General features: G+C 47.2%; 3 protein-coding genes and 1 non-coding gene across 4 annotated transcripts in view; 2 read left to right on the forward strand and 2 right to left on the reverse strand.

Moving 5' to 3' along the window:
* The window catches only part of LOC108936707 (lipopolysaccharide-responsive and beige-like anchor protein), a 141,267-nt gene extending 133,018 nt beyond the window's left edge, over nucleotides 1-8,249 (reverse strand). The window contains exon 1 of the mRNA XM_029250163.1: nucleotides 7,446-8,249. Within this exon, the coding sequence (XP_029105996.1) occupies nucleotides 7,446-7,682 (237 nt within the window). The 5' untranslated portion in view covers nucleotides 7,683-8,249. The remainder of the gene's footprint in view (nucleotides 1-7,445) is intronic.
* A 2,942-nt stretch (nucleotides 8,250-11,191) lies between these two features.
* Nucleotides 11,192-14,230, forward strand: LOC108936705 (40S ribosomal protein S3a). The gene is made up of 6 exons (XM_018756228.2): nucleotides 11,192-11,289; nucleotides 12,090-12,193; nucleotides 12,466-12,653; nucleotides 13,032-13,240; nucleotides 13,401-13,510; nucleotides 14,063-14,230. The coding sequence occupies exons 1-6, from the start codon at nucleotides 11,228-11,230 to the stop codon at nucleotides 14,188-14,190; spliced, it is 801 nt and encodes a 266-aa protein (XP_018611744.1). The 5' UTR covers nucleotides 11,192-11,227; the 3' UTR covers nucleotides 14,191-14,230.
* LOC114910293 (small nucleolar RNA SNORD73) lies at nucleotides 12,782-12,852 on the forward strand. The gene has a single exon (XR_003797595.1). It is a non-coding gene; the product is annotated as a small nucleolar RNA SNORD73 (small nucleolar RNA).
* Nucleotides 14,231-14,327: 97 nt separating the features above from the next.
* LOC114910188 (SH3 domain-containing protein 19-like) lies at nucleotides 14,328-21,915 on the reverse strand. Its single transcript, XM_029250164.1, has 13 exons — nucleotides 20,832-21,915; nucleotides 20,657-20,743; nucleotides 20,272-20,399; nucleotides 19,671-19,729; nucleotides 18,938-19,130; nucleotides 18,679-18,816; nucleotides 18,391-18,463; nucleotides 17,537-17,667; nucleotides 17,377-17,435; nucleotides 16,994-17,205; nucleotides 16,529-16,581; nucleotides 15,649-15,832; nucleotides 14,328-15,343 (listed from the first exon to the last, which is right to left on the reverse strand). The coding sequence occupies exons 1-13, from the start codon at nucleotides 21,913-21,915 to the stop codon at nucleotides 15,324-15,326; spliced, it is 2,421 nt and encodes an 806-aa protein (XP_029105997.1). The 3' UTR covers nucleotides 14,328-15,323.
* Nucleotides 21,916-22,315: the final 400 nt, after the last annotated feature.

Genomic DNA, 22,315 nt, shown 5'->3' on the forward strand with positions numbered 1-22,315 from the left:
TTTGTCTGCACTTCTTGCTTACTGTGCCTAGACCCAAACTGAAAAACATGACACATGAGTGTGATTTCTATGTGCTCAAGCTACACAGTTCAGAGAGGGAGTGCATTTGTCACACTATCATGGGCGGGTGGATCCCCGGTGCACCACATCACGTTTCACATCTGCCCGCTCTGCAATGGTGAACACAGAGACACAGGAGGAATTGCGCAGGATACCAAGCATCCTGGAAATGAAGAGGGTGAAAGGAGGAACCCCTGCCAGTGACTAATTTCTCTCTCACACACACACACACAGCCTGCACTGCGCTTCAGTGCCACCAAACACTCTTTGCTTTACTGCATGACCCTAAAGGTCACCCAGAAGGGTCACATCTGGCAGTCCACAACAGCTTAAGGTGGGCATGGGGTCAACTGGAATGGCCCACATTAAACAGCAGCAGGTAAAGTCCACCGGAGCTCCCAAATATAGATGAATTTGGTGCTACACTGTAGACTCTGCACTCTGGTAGGCATAGCTAGCAGACTTCAGTGTGAACTTGCCTGCACCTCTTGAGCAAGCTATGAAACATCAACGTGTGATTAAGGTTCCATTTGATTTTAAAAAAATGCTGTCTGACACAGCACTACTTGTGTTGCACTCATTTCCTGAGAGCCTCTGCATTGCCAACAACTTGTGGTCTGACAAACAAACCAGATTTTACACTCAACATTTCCTGTGTTCCCATATGCATACATAAAGTGTGTGTGTGTGTATATATATATATATATATATATATATATACACACATACATACACACACACACACACACACACACACACACACGCACACACACACACACACACACACACACACACACACGCACACACACACACACACTATATGTATATGTGCGTGTGAGCAAAACCTGTTCTGGGCACCCAGCATCACACTCAATGGAATGACTTTGAACCATCTACTCAGGAGGCCAAAACCTAAGGACCTCTGCAGAGCCATTTAAAATGACATGCAGTACATAAGTGTACTTACACTACAGACATCGTGTATGAAAAATGACAGGAGACCTACAGTATGCAGGAGCCATGCAGCTATTGTCACACTAGTTATTACATACTGAACCTCTTTTTTTTATATCAGAAAGGATAAAGAGGCACCGTGTTCAAGTGCTTATGAGCTCAACTTCACTGAAGCAGCTATCAGACGACATCACCACGATAAAAAAAACTCACTGAACGGGAAGTGGCCCTTTCAACACAGCTGCACACATGTCTATTTTCAGAGTTCAACAAAATAATTATTATAAGCAAACAGCACTTATGATAAGTTCCTACAATAAGTGAAACTGCTTTCAGGACAGGGAGCTCTAACCTTATAAGCACAACAGGCCAGAAACACTCACTGTGACTAATACGAAGGACACCTTTCAGTCTAGGAAACCAAAAAAAAAAAAACACAATAAATAAATAAAATTTTTAAAAATGATACCAGAGGCAGCAGCACTTTAATTCCACCCCACATAAGCCCAGATATAAAGGTTCCCTGTGGCGTGGCCTGCTATTCCAGAGTGGTGATGGCATGAAAGTGAAGATTAGGTAATGAGGTCAATGAGGTTTCAGACCCGATAAGGACACTGTATAACGGCAGCAAATTAAAATCACACACGAGAAGATCACTGCTCCCACACAACAGCAGAGGCCCATTTCAACAGGCGATGTTCTTTCTGCTTCTGCACATTTCTGCAGCTTTGAGACATCATCTGAAGGACTGTAATTGGAAGACTTTCAGCGTCAGATACAAATACCACCTCGACATGCTGACGCACGCATTCGCGCTTTCTAAATGCACTCAGACTAAGTTTGTATATTAAATAATTTACAAAAAGATGCAGGCAGTGCTAAAATAGTGAATATTAATAGTTTGCAAGAAAGTGCCCCAACAGCAAAAACCCCTCCAATTAGAACATTTCTTTCTTTCCAAAGACGTTTCTTTCTCTCGCACCAAGAACCGCTGCCTCGCGTCAAACAAACTCCTCATCTGCGGGAGGGCTAAGAGCAAATGTTAAGCGGGAGTAAATGTTAATAAGCGCTCCAAAAACGGTGACGAGTTGCCTTGCCATCGGCCAGCGGTTCAAGCAGAACAGCAAGACGGGGCAGCGAGTCTCACCCTGAGGACAGCATGCAAATGTCAGAGCAGCAGAAGAATTTGTAAAAGAAGACAATCAATCGCTGGAAGGAAGACAAAAATAATGAAGAGGAATTTAACCTCACTCTATAAACCTTGGGTATAAATCAAAGGCGCAGTAGGGTATAATTTGTTTACTGAATATTAAAATGATTTGTTTCACGCGATTGTCATGCGTGGCGAGGAGAGGACCGGCAGCAGCGGCTGACCATTTGGGCCACGTCCTTCATCTCCGTACAGAGCGTCCAGTCACAGCTGTTACACGGCTGCGGAGTGCACCTCTGTCTGATACAGAGAAGCGTATCGCAGTTAATGTGCGCGACAGCACTAATCCTGGTACAGTGACTCTAGAACGAGCAGATCTCCCTCCCTCTCCATCTCCAACTCAGGCTCAGCTGAGGACATGTGCTGTTCTGCCTGCAGCACTGTAGAGGCACCCTGCTGTGCTCAAAAACTGCTGTGCTGGTGGAACAGGTACATATCCTTTTTCCCTGGCAAGTTCTGCTATCAGAGGCAACATTCAAATTCAATTCATTATTTCATCAGCATCAGCACCATCGCCATGGAAGGGAGTCTTTGCCACCCACAAGACGAAACTCTTACACGGCTGATGCAACCAGCACAACTGCCTTTCACAATGACTGACACAACAAATCGTTCGGAATGAAACATGAAATTAATACGCTTTAATGTTTATTTTCCTATTTTATTTGCATGTTGCTCGGTGAACACCGTTAACCCGAAGTGACACACAGTATTAGTGTCATTTATGCTCATGGAAATTTTTACAAAAAGAAGCACCACCTTGCTCAAGGGCAGTACAACATCAGCAAGGGTGGGGACTTGAACCAGCAACCCTCAGGTTACAAGCCCATGTCTTTAACTACTTCGATCTGTAAGGATGTCACTGACATGCATAACAAATACACTTGGTAATGTAATGGCAACATTTCCAATATGGCAGCCTGCTCAGAGGTATAGATATAATACAATATACACACAAACACATACACACACCATCTGAAACCGCTTGTCCCATATGGGGTCGCGGGGAGCCGGAGCTCAACCCAGCAACACAGGACGCAAGGCTGGAGGGGGGAGAGGACACACCCAGGACGGGATGCCAGTCCGTCGCAAGACACCCCAAGCGGGACTCGAACCTCAAACCCACCGGAGAGCAGGACCCGGTCCAATCCACCGTGGCACCACGCCCCCGTTAATCCAATACAAATATTTTGTATTATACAATAATATAAACATAATAAGGCAAATAAGCAAATGAAAAATGATAGACTTTGCTGTATCATGTGGCACTATTAAGTTGTAAATCATAGCTGGGTTTGAAATTATTAAGCAAAACACTACAAATATGCTAGATCATTCTGGAGTCCTATACAAGTGCAGCTTATCAGTTTGTTAAAAGAGCCAAGATCCCAAAAGGGCAGCCCAGAGGCACTTAGAAAACCTTGATCGGTTCAGATAAAAAAAAAAAAAAAAAGGCTCACTGGGGTTGTGATTCCTTGGAAACTCAAAAGAATAACGACAACATAAACAGATTCGTAAAAATATTTCTCCCCTTTGCTTCTGAGATGGTGATGTTAACACTATGAGATACTCTGCAACATAAAATTGGGAAAAAATTGATAGTTCTCCCCCAGAACGCAACTGACGCACCTCAGAGGACATGATGGAACTATGATTAGAAAAGCTGTCCTGCAGTCACAGAGGTCGTTAAGTCCTGTGCATCAACAGCCTCCGTGTGTACGAGCATTCGGAAAAACTGGTGTATAACGTCTGACCTCCTAGTTGTGAAATAAAGGTCTGTATTTTTAAAGAAAAAAGTAGGAAGCAGAAGACAGACATCCATGTAATCAATTAACCTTGATGGACACACCAAAAGGAGCTGGTTCCACAGCTCTGCAACAACTGCTGAGACCTAAGGATACTGGTGCAGACCTAGCAGACTCCTCACCTCCAACACATTTATATTTATTAAAAAAAAAAAAATTGTATATACAGTATATATCGCCCTGTGTTGCCGGGTAGGCTCCGGTTCCCCGTGACCCCGTATGGGACGAGCGGTTCTGAAAATGTGTATGTATAATTATATACATCACACACACTGTCTGAAACCACTTGTCCCAAACGGGGTCACGGAGAGCCGGAGCCGAACCCAGCAACACAGGGCGAAAGGCTGGAGGGGGAGGGGACACACCCAGGACGGGACACCAGTCCATTGCAAGGCACCCTAAGCAGGACTCAAACCCCAGACCCACCAGAGAGCAGGACCCAGTCCAACCCACCGCACCACCGTGCCCCCTGTCTAATTACATATATAATATAAAATCATATATGATTTATATGTATGTGCTAAGCAAAATGTGTGTGTGTGTGTGTGTGTGTGTGTGTGTGTGTGTGTGTGTGTGTGTGTGTATAATAAGTACATACACACATATATATTATATATATGCTGAACAAAAGTCTTCCTAATATGAAAAACACAATTTAAAAGAATACCTTCAGCTCCCAGGTGTGAAATGCCATAGTAGTAGAATACAGAAATGTTGATCTGAAACATAGACCTTTGCCCACAGCTGGGGGTGTGATCAGTTCAGACGACATCACACAATGCAACTTCTGTCACTTATGAATTTGTTTGAAATATTGTTCAGGCTGCCAACACTGAAAATCCCACTATCAAGAGCAGAATATGGAGCAATCCTTGCACGATGGCAACGGGTGCTGCTCAGACCATATTTGAAACTAACGTGATGTTTACATGAACCGCTGAATCCCAAGATCACAGCTCACATTCAGGCCACTACTGTACGTTATCTGTCCTCTGACTCTAAATGTGATCGTACACCCCAAATCTTACCCCCCTGGGTTTGTGGAAACACCAGGATGGTGGGTGACAGAAAGCCTTGAAGCTAAGCCAACGGGGTCCAGCGGGACACGGTGCACAGACTCTGACGGCATTCAGACACAAGCTGGAGTAGCTGGGGTCTGCAGGGAGGGGACGGCGAGGGACACGTTGGGAAGACAGGCATCAACCCCCCACCCAGAAGGTCCAGCAGTTCAGCATATGCCCTACACAGTGCCACAGGCAAGAAAAAGTGAGCAGTGGGGGCCACCCCCTGGGTGGACAACGAATGGGGGAGAGGAACCATCTCTCCAGTGCTTCAGCTTCAGCTTCGTTTCACAGCATCAATTCCGGTTAACAACATCTCTATTGGTGCAATTCTGAAACTGTTCCTACTCCGACTACGCTCTGCACAGCTTTTCAAAAGAACCTTTAGGAAATGTGGTGTGGCATTACATCAGTTTACAGTGTACGGCAGCACAGGAAAGAAAGAATTTCAACAAAATTATGTAATGCGGTGGAATTAGGAAATGGAATCATACTGCACAATGCACTGTTGGAAAAGAGTAATCATATTTGAAACAGACTGTTTTTCAATTCTAGGGGGGTGCGGTGGCGCAGTGGGTTGGACCGCAGTCCTGCTGTCCGGTGGGTCTGGGGTTCAAGTCCCACTTGGGGTGCCTTGCGGCGGACTGGCGTCCCGTCCTGGGTGTGTCCCCTTCCCCCTCTGGCCTTACGCCCTGTGTTGCCGGGTAGGCTCCGGTTCCCCGTGACCCCGTAAGGGACAAGCGGTTCTGAAAATGTGTGTGTGTGTGTGTGTGTGTGTGTGTTTTTCAATTCCCCCCCCCCCCACACACACACAGCTTCTGAACCGCTTGTCCCATAGCATTTCAAACATTCTTAATTGGTGCTTACTTTAGTGCAAAATTAGGTCATGCTCAGGATGAAACAAATGTACTTAGCCAAGGACAGCAAAAAGAACAGGTGTAACAAGTATACATCTCACACACACACACACAGAGTGAAACCACTTGTCCCAAGTGGGGTCGCGGCAAACCGGAGCCTAACCCAGCAACAGGGTGCAAGGCTGGAGGAGGAGGGGACACACCCAGGATGGGACAGCAGTCCATCACAGGGCACCCCAAGCGGGACTCGAACCCCAGACCCACCAAAGAGCAGGCAAAGGCCAAACCCGCTGTGCCACCGCACCCCCTCGTGTAACAAGTAACTCACCACAAATCAAAACTATGGTTAGTGTAAGTGTAATTCGTGATTAGTGGCAGGCAGTTTTAAGCAGGTTACAAACATAACTGTAAGCTGACAATGATGCCATTCATGCACTTCTTTCATTACAAGTGTCAGTCTATTTTTGGAAAAGGGGGGAACCTCTCTCACACACACACACACACACACACACACACACACACACACAGTGCCTTTCTGCTCTGAACCTTACTGCCACGTCCCACAGCATCCCCCCCCTAAGGGGCGAAGCGAACTGTGACTGTAGGCTGCGAGGACGCGCTTCTCGCCCAGTTTTATTTATACTCGTGGGACAGGAGTGCGAGAGGTCCGGGCCTAGGCGTGCACTAGGTCTGTAGCGCATCCACCCCCAAATTTCACGAGACACAGGAGAAGACCTGTGAGAGAAGAAGAAACACTACGAAAACCCTATTCATATTATTTCATTGCTTAGCTGATACTTGTATCTGAAATGACTTTGAGAATTTGAGCCATTTATACAATTTAACTGGAGCAAGGTGGGACAAGCACCTTGACCTTGCTGAAGGGAGGAGTGGGGCTTGAAGCAACAGCCTTCAGGTTACACAGCAGGTCCGTCTCCTTAGCCAGTACGTCACCTGTTATCCCTGGAGGCGGTTACCGTGGTACACATGTGTCTAAGTGGTTCCAGAGCAACACCAAAGAGAAGTACAACTCTACTCAGCCAGAACACAGCAGCCTTGCAGAAGAACTAGGCGGCAGCGGGACAGATCATGAGATGGCCGAAGAGCAGAGAGCATCTCTCGCCATGAATTTACCGGGCTCGTGACTTCAGTAAGCTAAGGCCAGCGCGTGCTTCTTTCGCCGTACCACGTCATTTAGCCGCCGCAGAGCGTAACGCCTTTGAAGCCGAAGGAGCTCAGTGCGGCACGCGCTCAGCGCGCCACAGTTCCCGCCCGTTGTTGAGAGCGCGCTGCCTGCTCCCGCGCGCCGCAGTGATGCTGCCGCTTGAGGCGGCTCTGTGTGTCACTGTGTGTGTGTGTGTGTGTGTGTGTGTGTGTGTCTGAGGGAGGACAGGGGCTGCGACACACACACGTTCTCCTCCTTCTTCTTGTTCCGTCTCCTCCGGGAATACTAGTAGTAGTGTGTCAGTACGAGCGCTTCAAAAATACTAAATCTCACCAGACTGAAGACGGTCTCCACTAGATCCTTGTCAGGAACTTCTCCAGCTTCCACCAAACCGCGAAGGACGGCAAATTTCATCTTGATTCCGCGGATGGGAACTCCGGGACTGAGAGACACCGCAGCATGAGCATCCCCGACACCCGTCTCCATCGGGACCGACGTCCCCCCGTCCTCCTGCCGCGCTCCGCCGGCGCTCCGACACGGAGGAGCAGACTCTCCTCCAGCTTCCTCCATTATGAGAAGAGCGGTTTGCTGCGGCGCCGCGGGTGTCTCCTGAGTCCTGCGTGTCACTGTCTACCTGAAGCGAAGGGGCCCCGGTGCCGGGAAACAAACCGAGTACAACCCGTGTGAGGCTGAACTAACTGTGCGGCTCCCGCGTCTGCGTCTGGTCTTGGCAAAGTTTGCCGGCGTTTCGAAGAGCACCGCAAAGCGTGCAGGTGCGGGCTGCTTGCGCTCTTTTCCAGTAAAAGCAAATGAAAAATAATAAAAACTTTTTAAAAACCGCCGTCCTCTATTGACAAAACTCCGGTTCCGTCACTTTTGTCTCTGAAAGCCATTAAAATTAGGTGTCCAGGTGTGACCCAGCCGCCACCACCACCAGGCAGCTGCTGAGACTGAAGCGCTCCGATGCCACACGCACAAATACTGCGGTCCCGCTCTCGCTCTCGCTCTCTCTCTCTCAGATACACAAGTGTGACAATTTCAGGTGTTCCAGGTATGTCACGTGCGTCAGGAATCGGTCTCCAGCTGCCTTCAGTCCCGTCGGCGCGCCTCACATCCTGCTCGCGCCTGCCTCCGCCATGACGGTGGAGCTCGAGGGACGCGCATGCGCAGTGGGGGGTCCGCGCAGCCCACCGAGACTCCTACAGGTGTGTCACCCAGGTGCGATGGGGCGCTATGCTCGTGCCTAGCGGTTCAGGAAAACAAGGAGGTTTGATCGATTACAATTTATTCATTTATCTAACTCTCTAAAGGGAAATATAGTGTGAGGGTTGTACACGACTTAACCCCTTCTATACATTTAGCTGATGTTTTTCCTCCAAAGCAACTTACAATTATTTACCCCTTAAGGCAGGGTAATTTTACTAGAGTAACTTAGGGTAAGTACCTTGCTCAAGAGGACTATAGCCAGCAGTGGGGCTCAAACCTGTGGGTCCAAAGACAGCAGTTCTAACCACTATGCTACCAGCTGTTCCTCTTATACAGCAGGGTAATTTCCACTTATCAATTCTGGGCACGTACCTTGATCAAGGGTACTACAGGAAATGGGATTTGAACCCAAGCCTTTCAATTGCAGGGTGAGAGCGTTAACCACTACATAATCCTAGGTCCCTACCAGACTGAAATTTTCAGCCAGACCAGAGTTCCCTTTTCACTGTAGCCCATTTTTTAATAGAGCTGCATGGTGGCCCAGCAGGTAGTACTGCTTCCTCAGAGCACCTGGGCTGCATGGACACAGGTCCCAGTCTGGGTCAGTCTGCGTGGAGTTTGCCTGTTTTCCCAGTGTTGCCGTCTGTTTCCTCCAACAGTTCAAAGAGTGAACTGGCAATTCCAAGCTTTGTTTGTGGGACTACCTTGTGATGGGATGCTGGCCCATCCAGGCTGCATTCTAACTAGCCTCGCACCCTGCCTATCTGGGATTCTGGGATAGGCTCCGGACAACAGCAACCCCAAGCTGAAGAAGCAGTTAGGAAAATTAGTATGTTTTCATACTGTATATGTATTTGTCAGAAGACATTTTCTGCTGCTTTTTACTGTTTCCATGACCAGATCCCAACCTTTGAGTTCTCCTCTTTGGTAACATAATTCCCACAGATGAACAAAGTATGGGAACAATACATTGGATTCAAGTTCAAGTTTATTGTCATAGGCACAAGTACCATGTACAAGTATCATGAAATTCTTCCTGAATGCTCCTCCACAGACTATGGACAAAGACAGAGACAATAGAACTCCTGCACAAAGAAAACAACAACAATGACAGTGAGTAGTTCAACAGCAATAGCAATAAATAATGGTAACAGTAATAACAATAATGCCAGCTGACAGTCAGAGAACTCAGAATGAGAATGCTTAAAGTGACAGTGTAATTTACCGATGTGCTTGGGAAGAGCAGGATTAAAACTTATGTGAATTTACGAGAATAAATAAGGCAGCACAAATGTTAGTTTTGGGGTCTCTGGTCTATTTGTACAAAAAGCACAACCAGTAAACACATATTTCAGACTGCACAGTGAAACAAAATCATAAGAAAACAGAGAAGTTGAGTGAAATACTGTATTTGCTGTACTCCTGTCATCGGAACTGCAATAGCACCTTCTACAGGTTGCTCACTGTCACCTCTGGAGACACTGGAAACCGGAAGGTTGGAAAGACTGATTTAATAAGCATGTAGTAAACGTCAGTGCGGTGATGCACAAAATACATTAATAAATCTGATTTTTTTTGAAAGCACATACATTGTTGCATATTTTCTGTGCATGAAGCTGCTATCAGATTTGCTTGAAATCTGCCCTATTAAATGTGTTCATAGCTGAAAGCGTATTTTCCATATTACACGGGAACTTTACTAGTCCCAACAAAAACTGCACGAGGACACAGCAGCACACAAACACCAATTTAGTGACAGAGACACTGAAATCCCACTGGAAGTAAATCATCACAATTAGACAAGAACAATTTGTTTCTTCTTAGCTGATACACTACACTAAACTCCCTACAATCATTCTCCCATGTCTGCAGGAGAGCAATGTAACACACGCATTGAGAAAATGAGCCACCGACTCATCTGAAACACTCATATTTGGACTGTGGGAGGAAACCACAGCAGGAGGACACATTTACATTTACTCCCACAGGGAGATGGAGCGAACATCTAAATGCCACACAGTACAAATCTGAACCTGCAGCTCAGGAGCTGTGAGGCACCACCAGTGGTCCCCCGAGCCACCGTTTCACTGCGCTATCTCAGTCTCTAATCCTCAAGCCCTTGACCAACTGAAAGAGCTGTTAGAACTGGAGAGCGGGGTAACAGTCCTCATGGAACCCCAGGACACATGATGGTGCATGTAAAAGCTTAAAGATGTTGGGCTGTCGCAGACAGACTGAAATATGAGAGCTGCAGAGCCTCCGAAACCAGTGCGTACGCAGCGTGTCCACCCGTCTCATCTCATGTGAGTTCATGGGGGGCAGCAGACTCCACAGCCTCGGGGTGTCACACAAAGCTGTTCTCTGCGACCCCCAGGGGCCCAGCCATCAGGACTCTGACTGACTCAAGAAGAAACAGATCATATTGGTGCGTTAAATTGACTGCACTTGACCATTCACACTTCTCCAATACGACGGACCGAGTTATAATCGCAATTCTTTCTCTCCCGTGTATATTTTCACGCATGCGCTTTTGCACTGATGTACTGCACTGGATCCTTCTGGAGTTGTCCTAACGTAGCTAACGCGCAGGCCGCAACTGACAAGCTGTAACTGCAACGGTTTAAACTTCTTTAAAATGTAAATAACCCAAATATTAAACAAATGGGCATCTGAAATGCTCGGTGCCACCACTAATGCAAAAAAAAATTTAAAAAAAAAAAAAAAAAAATTGAACACAACAAGCAAAAACCTGAGGTAAAATGCCCCGAACCGTGACCAGCCAAACTACCGTGAATTTCCAGCAGGCGTCGAAGTCGCGCAAGAATCTCGCGAGACGTCATTGGGCTCTTCTCGAGTAGAAATTCTCGCGTTAGTACGTTCATCTTCCTTTTCCGCTCCTTGAGTCCACCATGGCAGTCGGCAAGAATAAGAGACTGACCAAAGGAGGCAAAAAAGGTGCCAAGAAGAAGATGTAAGTTCCACAATTTTAATCCAGGAGAGAAGTATACATTTTCAAGCATTTGTCGACCTTTCTATAAGTTTCCAGTTGAAAGGATGGTGTAGATATTCGTTAGATGGTGTCGCCCCGTTCTTTGCGCCGCTTGTACCTCGATTGGTACAGCGACCTGAGTAATTGCAGAGTGTCGTTCGCGCTTGCTAAATTCCTAAGTTTATGATGAGCTTTAATTATACTATAAGCTGACAATTCGCTTTTATCTTTCTATGCGTTGTTCAGCTCCTTTCCCTGGCCGTTTTTATGTTTATGGCCTTTACCAATGATGACGACCGCGGTGAAGACTCGAGTCCCGAGTGCGGGACGGCGCGCGGTAATGTCTCACGTGGCGAATTTCGCGCGTGTTGCATTATTTTATTCAAGTAATATTAGGGCACGCTGCTTTTTGCGGTTGCCTGACGTGAGTGGAGTGGTTTTCAGTTTGAAACGTTATTTTTGTGACGCTCCCAGGCTGTGTGTGTGTTGAAATTGTCACCAGCAACATTTTTTTTCGTCATTTTTACATTGAGATCCTCAAAAGCGGCTTCAAATGACGTCAAATTAGTACAATTTAAGATGATTTAGACAGAGTTCCTGTAGTAATTGAGGCTGTACCAATCTGAAGGTAACTGCAGCAGGAAATCATGGGATTCAAAGGAGAGATCTTCATCTTGCGAGCCCTGAATGCTCAACTGTTGTTTGTTACACGAACGTACGTTGAATTGGATTGGATGTCAGAGCTCCTGGATGTAACGTTTTTCTTATTTTTGCTCTTTCAGTGTGGATCCTTTCTCCAAAAAGGATTGGTATGATGTCAAGGCGCCAGCTATGTTCAACATCCGCAACCTGGGCAAGACTCTGGTCACCAGGACACAGGGAACCAGTAAGATCCCTCACTTCCAGCTCATATGTATATTTTATGTAATTTGAGTGGTTTACATTCTGTTTGGATTTGTTTACATATTTTTTCTTTGTAAGCCGGAACAAGGTTGTATTACGTATGGTAATAGGAGCAATTGATCAAGTTTTGGTCCCAAATTAACTGTCGATTACCATTTGACATCTGCTGATGTTCCATATACCAGTGCCCAGTACTTTTAATCTGCAGGTGGCCAAGAAGCTAAATCTTGTAGTTTTACCATTTTCTTTAACCAGAAATTGCATCGGATGGTTTGAAGGGCCGTGTGTTTGAAGTGAGTCTGGCCGACCTGCAGAACGATGAGGTTGCCTTCCGCAAGTTCAAGCTCATCACTGAGGATGTCCAGGGCAAGAACTGCCTTACCAACTTCCATGGCATGGATCTGACTCGTGACAAGATGTGCTCCATGGTCAAAAAATGGCAGGTAAAGTTTTATGCAGTGTCAAAGTACAACTGTAGTGGCGCTGCAGAGGTGTGAACCAGCATGCCTGTTATGTGATCACCAAGAACTAAATCACCTTATGCCTGCTATTATAAAGATTTGACCCTGGGAACACATGATGACAACAGTTTCGGTCCCAAATGAATAGAAATTGATTACTGTTATGAGATCTTCTGATGTTCCCAAAGATGGGTAGTCAAACACTGAATAGGCATAAGTTACATTAAACTAGTTCTGAGCCTGTCTGTACTTAAGATGACATTGGTTGTGGGGAAGCTGAGGCTTTTCACCAGAAATTATGAAAGCATTTGCACTTTTTTTTGTTTGTTTGTGCTAAGTGTTTATCAAAACTTCTCGCAGACCATGATTGAGGCACATGTGGACGTGAAGACCACCGATGGCTACCTGCTTCGCCTTTTCTGTGTCGGTTTCACTAAGAAACGCACAAACCAGATCAGGAAAACCTCCTATGCTCAGCACCAGCAGGTCCGTCAGATCCGTAAGAAGATGATGGAGATCATGACCCGTGAGGTGCAGACCAATGACCTCAAGGAAGTTGTAAACAAACTGTAAGTTGCCTGCATGTCATTTTGTTTGAGATCTCTGTGGGAAACTTGTAAAATGCAGTTCTACTTTTTTTTTTTTGGAGAGGGGGTGGATTAATTAGAAACTTTTCAGTCATGGTAAGATGCAGCAGCTCTTCACAGGGTATTTTCTTTGACCTTGCAGGATCCCTGACAGTGTTGGCAAAGACATTGAGAAGGCCTGCCAGTCCATCTACCCCCTCCATGATGTCTACGTCAGGAAGGTTAAAATGCTCAAGAAGCCCAAGTTTGAATGTAAGTTTAGGTTACTGTTATCTTTATGAAGATAAAGATTCAGTATGTTTTGATTTCTTTGAAGCTGGATAACCGTCCTGGGTGTGTCCTCTCCCCCTCCGGCCTTACGCCCTGTGTTGCTGGGTAGGCTCCAGTTCCCCCGCGACCCCGTATGGGACAAGTGGTTCTGAAAGTGTGTGTGTGTGTGTGTGTGTGTGTGTGTGTGTGTGTGTGTGTGTGAAGCTGGATAACTTAGTGGTGCACAAGTCTGATTTTAAAAAGTTCCTGTAGGTAAATGTCACCAGACCCTTCTCAGATGTGTTGGCTGTAGTGGTTTGTAGTAATGATCCAAAGTCCCCCCCATAATACAGCTAACTTCAAGATAACCTGTCGGTAGTTGTGCCACCACTATCACCTTAAACTGCTTATGTGCATTTCGGCTGCAGTCAGGTTAACTTCAGCAGTCTCTCATGTAAATGAGCTTGGATTTGTCCGCGTACAATTTGTAATGCAGCCGGCAGACAGATTTGGCTTAGTTTCTCATTGGAATTAACCGGAGCATTCTCATTACAGTGGGGAAGCTGATGGAGCTCCATGGTGAGGGGGGAAGCACCACCACTGCCAAGCCCACCGGAGATGACACTGGTGCCAAGGTGGAGAGGGCTGATGGCTATGAGCCCCCCATCCAGGAATCTGTCTAAACTCATGCCTGCAAAGTTCAATAAAACACAAATCCCTACAGCAAGTTGTGCAGTCTCGCTGTCCACAGTGTAAGATGTTCAAGCATGGTTGGTAAGGTCAGACTTGTAAGATTGCTTTACTGGAGTTTTTCTGAAACATTAGTTTTTAGCAAAAAAAAAAAAAAAAAAAAATAGAACATGGCTGTGTCCAAACTGAGCACCTTAATTCACGTGGAACCCCTGCAGAAGATGTATCGGCACTCAAGTTCTCTTCAGTAATACTGATTTAATGAGGTTCCTGGATGCTTTAACAGAAGCCTCTAACGCATCCAGCTCAGGGATGTTTAACCTTCTCTACCCTCTTACTTCAGCTAACTGACCTTTGTGTTTATACCTCCCATCTTCCCCCAGATTATCAAGTTTTCTGGGAAGCATCCTGCATAGATTTTTAAAAAAAAAAAAAAAAAAACCCTGGTCTAGTTTGAAAAGGGGCAGTTCCTTCACTGAAGATTGAAAAGTAGTCTGTTAAAGTTGCAAATTATGTACATATGTAAGTGGCCTAGGATGCAGTTCAATTTAGTAAAAACAAGCAACTGATTTTTGGGTATCGTTTACTCCAAGGCAGACGTAAAACATTTGAGTAACATTGCAAGGAGGCCACAAGGTGGTGCTGTAATGAAAGGAACCAAAATTGATTCTCAAAGTTGTACAGTATCAAGGTTTTCATGCCTTTGTGAACAGATACATTTGTAATGACTTCTGGAACAATTAGAAAAGACTAGTGGTTCCTGGCTTTAAAAATAAGTACAATAAGGCAAAAATTTCTTAACATGATTCAATTTCAAAAGGGTTGGGTTAGAAATCCCATCCAAAAGTAAAAATTAGAAAATGCCAGCATTTCATAAAACGATGTGTATGGCTGAGACGGTCCACATTATAGTGTAGGACAAAAATTGTCAAAGACTCAGTTTAACATCCCAACGGTGGTCCATTCCAGCATTGCTGAGTTCAGAGTTGGACTCTATATCCAAACGCTAAGGACTACAGCTGCATAGGGTTTACAGTATGTTGCAGATGTTTTTCATTGTGACAGAAATCACACTTTCTGCTGAATTCCCAAAGCTTTGGACATTATATTGCCTCCAAACCTCTGGTCACATTCCGCACTTGTCCCCTGAAAGAGGCAGAACGAGACGGTGTTCAAAACTTTGCACCTGATAAAAGGTCCATGAGTCACTTCAGGAAAGAACCCTAGAATATTCAAACTTGCTGAATATGCTACGTAGAATGACTTTTGTTCTAAGCAGTGTGTAAAATGACCCCAAATCAAATACCTTGAAAACTGATTTCCATTTTGCTTGTTTTGTTTGCCATATGAAAAAATGTTAAGGGTTGTAGCACTGCAAAATTAATTTTTAAAATAACACGCAAACAAAATGCGCGGACACTATTTCGAAGAGTAGTGTTCATGCCACCTGCCTGCAGGGATCTGGACGAAGGCCTTCGGGAAAAGCCCTTCCCTGCCGTTAAGCCTCCCGCAGCACCAGTCCGAGTCGACGTGCTGCGTGACGAGAATGTGCTCTCCCTGCTGGAAGGATAGGTCCTCGTCCGTCTGAGCGGTGAAGCTGTAGAGGGCCACGGCCCACTCCCCCGGGGGGTCTCCCTGAGGCAGAAACGCACAGAGGCCTGATGATCACAGGGCCCTCACTGCAATTTAATAAAATGCAATGAAACCTTTCAGAGCCCTCATCTTTAACTCCCAGCAGAGCGGCTCCTCAAGCTCTGAATTTTCCAAGATTCTCACACATTGTCTGAACCGCTTGTCCCATACGGGGTCGCGGGGAGCCAGAGCCTAACCCGGCAACACAGGGCGTAAGACTGGAGGGGGAGGGGACACACCCAGGATGGGACGCCAGTCCGTTGCAAGGCACCCCAAGCGGGACTCAAAACCCAGACCCACCGGAGAGCAGGACCTGGTCCAACCCACTGTGCCACCGCACCCTCCAAGATTCTCGCCACTTGTAATTTCATTGCCTGCACTTTGCTCTCCAAATTAGTGGTACAGTACAGCTCTTCTTGGTAGCGCTATGTGAATCGCCAACAATTGGGATCACCAGACATGAGCTGTAAACACTGTGAAAGCGAGTTGAATTGCGCCAGTCTCACAATCCTGCTCCGTTTGCTTGTTCTTCACTAGAATCTATCCACTGGGCTGCTGCTGAACGAAAACAGAAATTTTAAGTGAAAAACTCAATTACAACCATATTTGGGAAATATCTGAGAATCTTAAAATTTGGAACTCAGGGATTCGTAAGAGATGGAGCCAGTGCACAGCACAGTACTATACAGTGATCGTTACCGTTACCGCGCTCACTTCAGCAGCTTCTTGCTTCTTGAGTGAAGAAGTCATGCCTGTTGGTACAAAGCATATCACACATGTGAACCAGAACACAGTCTATCTTGCTCATCAGTAATTACTACGGAATATGAAACAAAAACCTGCATATTTATTCTTCACAGCAGTTGAAATTAACTTTATGTGACGCTTTTCTCAAAAGCAACTTACAATGCTAAGCCATCTATAAGTATTCACCCATTTAAACAGCTGGGTAATTTTACTGGAACAACTGAGGGCGAGTACCTTGCTCGAGGATCCAAAGGCAGCAGGTCTAACCGCTGCGCTACCGGCTGCCCCATAACGTCATACTGAGTTATACACTCAATGAAATGTAATGCCAACGCTAATATGAAGAGACAAAAGCACACTTCCGCCATGCACGGTAGCAGATACGTGTACCCCGGTTACAGAGCGCCGGTGGCCTACCGCACACGCCGGACGGCTGCGCTGCTGGAGCCGGAAGGTCCTGCACGATTTCCACAAAATTGAGAGGGAAAATCCCCACGAGGCCGTCGAGCTCTCCACGGGCCCACTCCCGGTCCACGTACTCGACAAGCTTGACGACGTCGCCCTCGGACAGGGACAGCTCGTCTCCGTGGTCCCCCGCGAAGGCGAAGCGCGCCACGCACCTGGGGCCGCTGCGTCACAGAGGGCCGGGGGTCAGGGCCGCTGCATCCGAGCACCGCGGTCACCGCAACTCCGGCCCCCGGCCGTCCCGAAACAGCCCTCCAACACTGCCCTTTCTGCTAATGTGCATCAGCGAAAGTGGCGCTCGTGTCATTTTACATCACGCATTTTGCTGAACTCACCTAACCAGAGTGGCTGTGGGTTTTGCCGTCTTTCCGCTCTCTGCGGATGGCACGCTTGACTGAAAGGAAAATACAAAATGATAAGAAATATTTACAGCTACCGTTTGGTAAAACGGGCTGCTACAAAAGTCCCGCTGTGCGCTACCGGCACGTGCATTACCAGCACTTTGACGTGGCTGGCAGGGAAAATGCCGGAAGCGCTCCTGCAGGTGCCACGGAACCAGTCGCCGTCCACCCGCTGCATCATGGAGACACGGTCGCCCGCTTTGAGGGGCAGCTCATCCGGACCCCCTGGCAGCCAAAGACATCCCGTGAGCAGCAGTTAGTGTAGCCCCTTGCTGAAGAGCAGCTGCAGCCCTACGGTTTACTAGCGTGCAGGACAGTATCTAACGAAACGCAGAAGGGCTGTTATCTTCGCTATAAAAATGCATGCACGCGTACATACACACACACAGTCTGAAACTGCTTGTGCCACGCGGGGTCGCAGCCTAACCCGGCAACACAGGGCGTAAGGCCGGAGGGGGAAGGGACACACCCAGGACGGGACGCCAGTCCATCGCAAGGCACCCCCAGCAGGACTCGAACCCCAGGCCCACTGGAGAGCAGGACCCGGTCAAACCCACTGCGCCACTGCACCCCCCGCTATAAAAATGGTACTCAAGTTAACATGATGCTGAAAAAATGTTTTGTTATTAAAAAAAAAAAGGCAACAAAAAAAACAGAAGAATATGGCAAAAGAAGAAGAACACAGACGCAGCATGTCGGAACATGGCGCAGCATCTACGACTCTTCCTTCTCAAATCTACATTTATGATACATTTTTTAAAAACACTTTAATTTTAGTTCCACTTCGCCAAATTCCAGAAAAATATGGGAAAAAATATTGTGATGCACTCAATACCCAAACACACAAGGTCTGGTCAGGAGCAGATGAACTGCAGATGACCTTACAAGTGAAACGCCGGCACTTAGCCGCTAAATGGCCAGAGGAGCAAAATCGCAAATGCCACTGACCTGCAGTGAAATCGCGTAGTACTTCCGCATGTAGACCATGGCTGTCTTTCAAACCTTGTCCAGGAACAGGAGCCTATGGGAAGGAGTGACACTGATGCTATTCTCACGATACCACGGTGCTCCCCAGATGAGCATCTGTTGGAAGGTCAACACTAAAACCAGCAATAAAACCATGGATTTGAGCAGCTGCTGGTGTCGCACTGGAATACAGACAAGCGGTAAAAACAGCAAAAAAAAATTAAGTAAGAACACTAAGCCCCCTTACGAACGCTGCCTCACTGCGATCACCTGCAGATGTGCGCTGCCACACGCAGCGGGGCTCACAATCCTCACGGAGGATGGCGCTTCTGGACTTTTGGGCTCTCCGGCTCGGCGCTCCGCTGCCGAACCCTCGCTCTGGCCCAGCTCTATCAGAACCTCTTCTTTCTTCAGGGTAAACAAAACGGGAGGCTTTGTCCATCGTAGCACCGTCGTTCAATTCGTGCGTTTGGCCACACGGTAATCCATACTGATCGTGCCCGGTGCTCAAGGGTCACATGATGCCTACCGTCTTCCTGCTGAGGAGGGCGTGGCCAGGGCTTGGCCGTGGAGGCAAGGCAGGACCCTTCTTTTGTGACCCTTGGCTCGACGTGTCCTTCGGTCCCGAGTCCGGGCCGGATCGGCAGGGGGCGGGGCGTGGCGGAGGCGGCCTTCCTGGGGTTCCTTTAAGCGGAGGAGGTCGGGGGGGTGGAATTTTGCCGCTGTCGGTCCAACATAATGGGGTCAGAAGTAAAGCAAGCAACTGGAACACCTAATCATAAGTGCAATTTACCTTAGACTGAGGAAGGGTCTTTAAATGTCAAGGTGCGTCAGAAAACGAAACGGGAGATCCTCACATCACTGGACTAATGGGGGGGGGTTCAGGTGATGCTGCTGACTGCTCATTCCAATGTATTATATACATGACTGTTTTTAAATAATTTTGATATGAGAGGTCTCACTATTTTCAGATAAAATGTTTTTATTTTAGCCGAAAAAAGACATTGGTATAGCAACTGAATAAGAAAAATACCATGATGGTACAATTCAAGTAAATCCTTGAATATTGAAATTTTTAATCATTTGTGTTCCACCTTGCCAATTTTTCTTGTGTTTTTTTGGAAATTCCGGGAAATATATATGCGTGCAAATATATATACGCAAATAATATTGTGATGCACCGGATATTGGAATGAGGGTCGGTCATGTGGAGATGGACAAATATTCTTACAGGACCTCGGAAAGGAGACCAAGATACCCACCGCTGAGGAATCGACTTTCCTGCCAAAGAGCTGCAGAAGCCCTCTGACTGAGAGGATTCCTGAAGAGCAGGAAGAATCATTTTAAATAGTTGCTACTTGTGAATTAAATACTTCTCATTAATTTAAGCGAGTGACCGAACGAACCAAAGTTCAGTGTTAGCTACACAGATTTACTGGAGTAAACAGCCAATTGTCCTATATCTTATTAACAAGTTGTTTTTTTTTTTTTAATTGCTATATGTTATTAACCTTTATTTAGTAGATGCCTTTGCGCAAGGTGAGTTACAATGTTAGCTAATCAACGTTACACTTATTTATCAATTTATAATATAGGGTATTTTTTTGCAGCAATCCTGGGTAAGAACTTTGCACAAGTATTACAGCAGTAGTGAGAATTCAAACCTACAAGCCTCGGACTGTAAAGCAGCCCTCATAACATCTAGGCAACCTGCCGGCTATTATTAGAGAGCATGGTATTACTACAGTGAATATTTGAGGACGCTCAGAACTTCGAGTGAGGACTCAGTGAAAGGGACATGTGCAGACGTTTCTCCGCACCGTTCCAGTGTTCTGGAATCGCTCGAAGGGAACGGGCTCTTACCAGTGCCCGGGGCGCAGCCGTCGCCTGAGAGGCGATGCTGGGTTTCTGGGCCACGGGCGGAGGGAGTCCACTCACTGGCTTCTCTGTCGGGAGGGGCGGTGGCGGGTCCGAGGGCTCCGCTTCCAACGCTGAGAGACGAGACGCGAACGGTGAGCGCCGTCACAAGGCTCCCGCGGTTCCCCGACAGCACCGGACGGCCGCAGCACGTCTCCGGAGACACTGACGTTATCGCGACACACCCAACGCAAAGAGAGACTCGAGCTGGGCCGCCTCTGCCTTTTGTGCTTGTTCAGAGGGACAACCGTAATGTTTTCATGTACGATGCTGGCCAATGACAGTGCGCACATTACTTTAAATAAAAAAAAAAAGAGAGAGTAACACTCACGTTTGCCAGGTCTGCTAGGCAGCCTGGTTAAAGTTGGCTTCCGGGGAACAACTGGCGGATTTGAATCCTGTTTACTTGGGACATAAGCTGCAAGACACGAACCATGAAAAACACATTACAGTGTACATGAACACATGATGATGCAAAAGCCAAAAATAAAAATACTGACACGCACAGTCACTGCCTGTGTCTTCACTGTGTGCGTGGGATGGAACAGGCTGCAGATTGCTAGTGTCCACGCTGAAGCTTATGAGGTCCGTCATGGGTCCTGCCTGGCCAAGGGGAGCGGGACTCTCAATGGCAGAGGCTTTATCCTTGGCTTGGAAGGTCTTGGCTCGCGGAGCTACGGGGGGTCGGGATGGACGCTTCTCCTTGCCATCTGTCTCTGTCGTGGATGGGGTGGGGAGCACAGGCCTTGGCGAAGAGCTCAGAGCAGAATGAACATCTTTACAGCCGTCGGCTCCGGCAGCGGACCCTGCTGGCAAGCCACCTTCCCAGATGTTCTTACTGGTTGGCTTAGGGGCAAGGGTCGGCTTGGCAGCCATCGCTGCGGGCCTGGGTTGCTGAACACGAGGACGTGGTTCTGGTTTCTTAACTTCTCCATCCTCGCTGCTTGTGGCAGACTGCTTCTCAAAGGCTTGGATCTTTGCACGTAAAGTACTCATGTCTTCACTTCGATCGCTCTGGTCACCAGGCTGGCTTGGGAAATGCGGCTCTTCAGGACCAAAAATGTCTAAAAGCTCCTGTAGATACCTCCCCGTGGACACTTCCCCACTGTTAAAGGTCAGCTGAGCGTTCTCCCCATCATCTGTCAGCCTCACAAGCGTCTGAACTTTTACCTCTTTGGCGGCAGGTGTCTTCAAGCGCGGCCGCGGCACCGGACGCTTGTTTTCTTCCCCAGTGGGACGGAAGGCTGAAGCATCTGAGGAAGGGATGGAAAACTCGTTCAGTTCGGTGGGGGAATCCAAAGAGATTAGGCACGGTTCACAGAGGTCTGGCTGCACACGACTCCGCTCGGGTAGAGACACAGGGGGATCCGAAGGGAGTTGGCAGCCCAAATCAAGGAGCCCGTCGCTGACTTCGATTGGATGAATGTCGATCTCAACACGTTCCTCGGACAATTTGTCTCCCTGAGAATTTTCCGGAGCGACTGTTGCTCCGCTTGGCACTGGCTTGATTTCCGAAGGAAACGCTGGTCTCGGTGGCTTTGGAGGTCTTCTTACTACAAGACGTTTGAGAACATTTCCATAAAAATTCATGTCAAGTTGGGGAAAATAATTAAATTAAATTACAGACATTTGGTGCAGCAACAGTCCAAGCCCAGTTTACTTACAGTTGAACCCTTTCTTCTCAAGGGCTTTTGACATGACATTCAGTCCTGGATCCAAGTGCGCTCCAGGCCCCGGCTCCAGCTCAGTCTGTGTGGCTGTAGTGGTGGTGGAGCGAAGAGGGGTTGTGCCCAGGGGATTGACCTGCTCCCGTGTCTTCTCCTTGATCACCTGGTCATAGGAAGGTGGTGGCTACAATCAAGAGAATGAAAGTTTAACACCTACAGGCTAATTGCAACACTTTTTCTTCTAGTGAACTACCTCATTTGTGCACAACTGAAGACAGTTACCTCCCTTCTCAGCTGAGGGAGCTGGGAGGGATGGAAAACCC

This window comes from Scleropages formosus, chromosome 3, assembly GCF_900964775.1.
Source record: "Scleropages formosus chromosome 3, fSclFor1.1, whole genome shotgun sequence".
In the NCBI taxonomy this organism is placed as follows: domain Eukaryota; kingdom Metazoa; phylum Chordata; class Actinopteri; order Osteoglossiformes; family Osteoglossidae; genus Scleropages; species Scleropages formosus.